Below are 5,280 nucleotides of genomic sequence, written 5' to 3' on the forward strand. Positions count from 1 at the left end.
GCACTATGCAGAGCAGAGTTAATACAACACATTAATCTGTATTTTGATTTAGCTGGTTCCTTTAAAAAAAAGGTAATTTATAACCTCTTCTTATTGCCAAAAGGAACTGCACTACCTCACTACCTTCCAAAAGCTTGCACCCTGGGAAAGCCTGAAAGCTAGTTGCAGTAGCACTGACACCTCTTTTCCTCCGTAGTGTTTAAATCAGCAGCAGCTTTAGTCGCAGTGAGTTTTTGCCAGTAAAGGAGCCGGGTATATTGGTAAATGACAGCCCCTGTGACCCACCTTCTGACTTTGCCATGCTGAGCACCTGGGGAGGTAACGGACTGACCCTACGGAGCATGCGTCCTGGAGTTCTCCTGGCAGAGATCGGTGTAGCCTGGGATAGAGGGGGTACCGGGGGAGGCGCAGGGTGGCAAGGGCCAGCAAGAAAACCTTCAGGCAGGCGGCAGGATTTAAAGCAGCGAGCAATCCCAGACGTGAGTGTGACACAAACACGGTGTGGGTTTCTCTTCCTCAGATAAAAGTACCGGCGAGCTAGCCTCAACGCTGCCCGCGGATGACTAGTTAGAACAAGTTTAAACTCCAGAGCTAAAATTAAAACGTTTCCTCCAGTGTGCCTGCGTCCTACACCGGCAGTTTTCATGCTCACCTCATACCTGCCCATGGTTCTCCAACACCCTCAGCCTCGCTTCCCCCGCCTGCCTTCTGCCGCCCCCCCGCACCGGTCGCGACCCTCTGCCGCGCTGCCCGGAGGGCTATAGCCAGTGGGCAAGGCCCGCACCGTGCCCCGTTTCTCTGGGAACCGGGCTGCAGCCCGCCCTCCATCCCCGGGAGCTGCGGGGCCCGACGTGGGGGGCGCTAGACGAGGGACTCGCAGACAGGCACCGAGTCCGAGTCCTGACTGTGCATGGAGCTCAGCCCCGTGTCCGAGTCCTCGTCGTTGTCGGCACGGTCCTTGCGGAGCGCCCGCGCTTCCTCCAGCCACCCGCCTGTGTTGTCCCCCGCCACTGGCCGTCCCCCGCCCGCCGCCCCGCGCGGCTCCGCCGGTGCCTCCGCCACGTCCAGCGTGCCTAGCGTCTCCAGCAGGCGCTGCAGCTCCCGCTCCTTGTCCTCCCACGCCCGCTGCGTGTAGTCCAGGTCGGTTTTGACGGCCTCCAGGTCTGTGCTCAGCTTGAGACCGATGTAGAGGCTGGTGCTCAGCTGGGTCTTCACCCGTTCGTGCTCCAGGTGCAGCTCGCCCTCCCCGCCGCCGCTCAGCTCCGTTGTGTCGCGGTCCGCCTCGGCTAGCCCGGGCCCCGCCGCCAGCTCCAGCTCCTCCCGCCGCCGCTTCATCCAGCGCTCGTTGAGCTCCTCCTGGATCTCGGCGGCCAGGTGCTCCAGCAGCTCCTCCTGCTGCGCCCGCTGCTCCTGCAGCTGCAGCACCTCCTCGTACTTCCTGGCGTAGTCGTCCTCGGGGCGGCCGGCGGTGGGCTGAGCTCCTCCGCCTGGTTCCCGGGTAGGCTCCAGCTCCCCGCTGCCGGACCCCACTAAGTAGGTGTCCTGCACGTAATTGACGCCGTGCCGCCTCATGCGGTCCAAGTGGATCCTGGCTTCGTAGCGGTCGATCTCCCGGTCCAGCTCGTGGAGCCTCTGGATCTGCTGTCTGATGGTGTGGTCTTGCGAGAGGACCAGGTGAACCAGCGTCTCCATCCTCTCCGCCGACGAGGCTTCCCGGGCCAGCGGCTGCTGCCGCCTCTTGTTGATCTTGGCCAGCTTGCGGAAGGCTTTCCTCACTACCCGCCGCTGCCGCTCCTGCGTGAGCGCCAGGCTGGCACGGGCCGCCCCCAGGCCGTGGCCGGGGCGCTCCTTGCTCAGCACCACCCGCGCCTCGGCACTCCGCGGCCCCGCGTTGGGCAGCGAAGCCTCGCTTCGCACAAGCACGAAGCGCACGTTCTCCTGCTCGTCCCCCCACGCCACCCAGAGCCGCAGGATCTTCGTCTTGTTGGGCAGGATCCGCTCGAAGCCGCGCCACTTCTCCACGATGCAGTACGAGTGCGGTGGCCCCGACAGCATCCCGCCGCCGGGCTCGGGCAGCGCCAGCCGCTGCCGCCGGTGGTGGCTGTCCTCCAGCAGCACCCGTACCACGTCCGAGCAGGTGGTCCGCCGGGAGAGCCCAGAGATCAGTTTTTCTTCCTGGCAGATCCACACGGAGATCTTGCGCTCCTCGGGCTCCATCGGGGACGGCAGGGGGCGAGCAGCCGGGACGGCCGGCTCAGGGCTGGCCGGGCAGCCGCTCCATGGGGAGCGCTCAGAGGAGGCGCGATGCCGCTCGTCCGCTTGGCTTCAGCATAGCCGGAATGCCTGCTCGCCTGCGGCACCCCGCCCGTAAACTCCGCTCGGCCGCTCCACCCCTTCCTGCCCGGTGCGGCGGTCCGCCGGCAGGGGCCAGGCCCGGTGAGGAGCTGAGCCCGAAGTGGCTGCCGCCCGCCACCGCCTGCGTTCTGACGGGTCCCGCCGCTGCCGCCGGGTTTTCCTCCACCACCACGTGGGCGCCCCCCGCGGCTCACGCCCCGGCGGCGGCCGGCGGCCCCGGGCAGCACCGCCCCGGCTCTCCTAGCCGAAATCTGTCGGCGCGGAAACTTCAAGGCAGGTCAGTGTCGTCTCTGCGTCTTCCTCCCTGCCCAGCTTCTGCCGCGAATGACAGGCGTCGAGGGATCTTCCAACTGCCGAGAGACAAGAGTGAATACTGGAGCTTCAAAGCCAGAGCAAGAACTAGGGAGGAATTTCCAGTTTTAGTAAATCATCCACCTCTAATTAGGAAATTCGTGTTTATAAAGCACTTCACAGATGAAATATGCAAAGGATGGGAATGTCTAAGTGTTATTAAAATACTAGCTGAGCCAGATTTTAATGGGAGCTTGCTGTGTACTTTGATGAGAACAGGATCGGTCTCCGAGTGTGGATTAAAATGAGGAGATGTAAAAAGTGGCAATAAAACACAGGGTTGTGGCGCTGATTGTCGTGGTGCAATTGCATTGTGGGCGTTCACGGACCTACACTTTTCTGGGTGGCTAGGAAGTATTGTAATGGGTAAAGTCTAAAACCTGAAGGCTGATCTGTACCTTCTGGGGGAACCTGTAGAGCTTGTGTGGAGAGGATTTTTTTGCGTGAATACAGTTCATGTCCCAGGCAGCAGAACAGAATGGGGTTATGGTATTGTAGCCTTATTACTGTAATTCTGCTATTTGAAACAATGTTGGGGCACACAAAAGAGCAGTTCAACAATTCTGCAGTCCAATGTTCTCTTTTCCCCTAAAGTATACAGGCTCCATATGGGCAGCTGCTGTGCCAGCTTCTGTATTTGCCTGGAAGGACCAGTCCCGGGGAAGTTTACCTGTGTTCTGCTCTGTCTGCTTAAGGTAGCTGATTACCATGGTGGTTTGTGCCATGCAGCCTCCAGTCCCACAAGGAAATGGGCTGAGGGACCACCAAATGTGAGCATTCCTGTAGCTGAAGATCACACAGATCTTGTGCCTGTGGCTAATGTCCTTTTCCTGTGCTATTGCAAGTTGAACAATTCCAAACCAAGATGACCACTGCATGCTGCAATAAGGACATGCAAGATAGGGATGTTGGTAACTGGCTGGATTTTGCTTCCTGACCCCAGCTGCCTTACCTTACAATTGCCTTTTCCTATCCGGTGGTTAAGGTCTGTTATGGCTAAAGTAGCGCTGTGTAAAGTGATGTGTCAGAGTGTGAGATCGCTATGCTTGCTTTGTACAGAGGTAAGTGTTTGCTGAGGGAAGGTTATTCCTGAAGTGGGAAGTCTTTTTCTTCTGTGTGTTGATTATGCCTAAAAGCATTGTTCGCTCCAGGGCAGAAGAAGGTGGACTGCAATGGCAGTCCTGTAAGAGAACAAAATGGCCTTGACAAAAGGGGTTTGTAAGGACGATGGACAAATCCAACAGCTCACAGTGATCCAAAATAATAGGGTGTGAAATGGGAGTATATAACTCAGCTTTGCCCTTGAAATGCTCAAGGTAAAAACAAACACACACAAATGAACAAATAAAACACTTAAGGGGAGCAGAAAAAGAAAATGTTGTTGTTCTCATCAGAGTGGTAGAAAAATGGAAAGAAAGGCCATCTCTTGTCTTCTGCAGAATCAGGGGCAGCAAAAGGGTAACAAGGAAGTGAGAAATTGTCTTTTACTGGTGGTTTTTTTTGCCTTTTCCCATCAGTTTTGATTTAATTTTACATTTATTTCCTATGGGAATGTCTGTACCTACTTTGTTCTGGTAAAGAACAACACAGGAAGAGCAGGGTGTGATGTGAAGAAACATTGTATGCTCCCCACAGGTCAAGCTGCTCCAACTTGTCTGACTGCCTGTATCTATCCAGCATCCGAGCCTGCTTTGTGCAATGAAATTGGAGGGTGGTTATTCCATCTTTCCTTGACCACATCTCTGCGTACAGAAAACTGGCTCTGCCTCTCTGGTGCATCCCCCAAGGCAGCATTGCCAGAGAGAGAATGCAGATGTTAGCAGTTTGGTTGGAGGCAGTAAGATTAAGTAAACACTTTGGTAGGATAAGCCTATCAGATGAGTAGGTATATAATCTGTGGTTAAAAAGCTAGCGTTAGAAATGTACATTGTTAGATTTCAAGTTTAGCCCTTGGGTGTTTTGTTTCAAGCTGTGGACTCAAGAAAATACCACCAAAGCTTCAAAACTTTGAGAGCTTAAGCACATAAGCACTTACCTGAAGCAAAGTTTTGGCCCTGCCATGCTGAATCCCAAAAGGCAACTGAATGCAGGCGAGCCTTTGTGTCTCCTCCAAGGATCTCAAAACATCCTACAGAGGAAGGTAGGATCTCATTTTTAGAAATAGAAATGCTATGGCATAAAGGAATTAAGTGCCTCACCTAAGGTTATATAATATAGCAAGGCAGTAGCAGTGTCACAAAGCAAGTCAGATTTCTTCACTCTGGTGCCGTTTCTCACTGAACTTGACTGTCCAGTGTGCTGCCTCCATCCTCTCCTTCTCTTAATTATTCTATGAGAAGAGAGATGAGGAAGTATGCTTTAGCTAGACAGCTACAGATGGTGATAAAATGGAAGTGCAAACTCAGCAGACTATATTCTCTGTCTCTGGTGAGGCAGTAGGAGGTAGTGGCATTACCAGCTACTTCAGGCATCTCCTGCCTGGTGAAGGCAAATCCTCGATTGTACCTGCAGACCTACAAGCCTCTGCAGTGACGTACACAGAGGCTGTCATTAAAGTATCAAATGGAGGGAAGG

General features: G+C 54.9%; 1 protein-coding gene across 1 annotated transcript; it reads right to left on the minus strand.

The window, feature by feature from the left end:
* Window positions 1-750: 750 nt before the first annotated feature.
* Window positions 751-2,333, minus strand: RASSF10 (Ras association domain family member 10). Its single transcript, XM_054171822.1, has one exon. It carries the CDS (start codon window positions 2,215-2,217, stop codon window positions 862-864), a length of 1,356 nt encoding a protein of 451 aa, XP_054027797.1. The 5' UTR covers window positions 2,218-2,333; the 3' UTR covers window positions 751-861.
* Between the last annotated feature and the right edge of the window lie 2,947 nt (window positions 2,334-5,280).

Source organism: Dryobates pubescens, chromosome 22, assembly GCF_014839835.1.
Source record: "Dryobates pubescens isolate bDryPub1 chromosome 22, bDryPub1.pri, whole genome shotgun sequence".
NCBI classification, from domain to species: Eukaryota; Metazoa; Chordata; class Aves; order Piciformes; family Picidae; genus Dryobates; species Dryobates pubescens.

Bases quoted from the DNA above. Each gene is read 5' to 3' on its own strand.
- RASSF10 (XM_054171822.1), bottom strand. From the start codon at position 2,217: ATGGAGCCCGAGGAGCGCAAGATCTCCGTGTGGATCTGCCAGGAAGAA.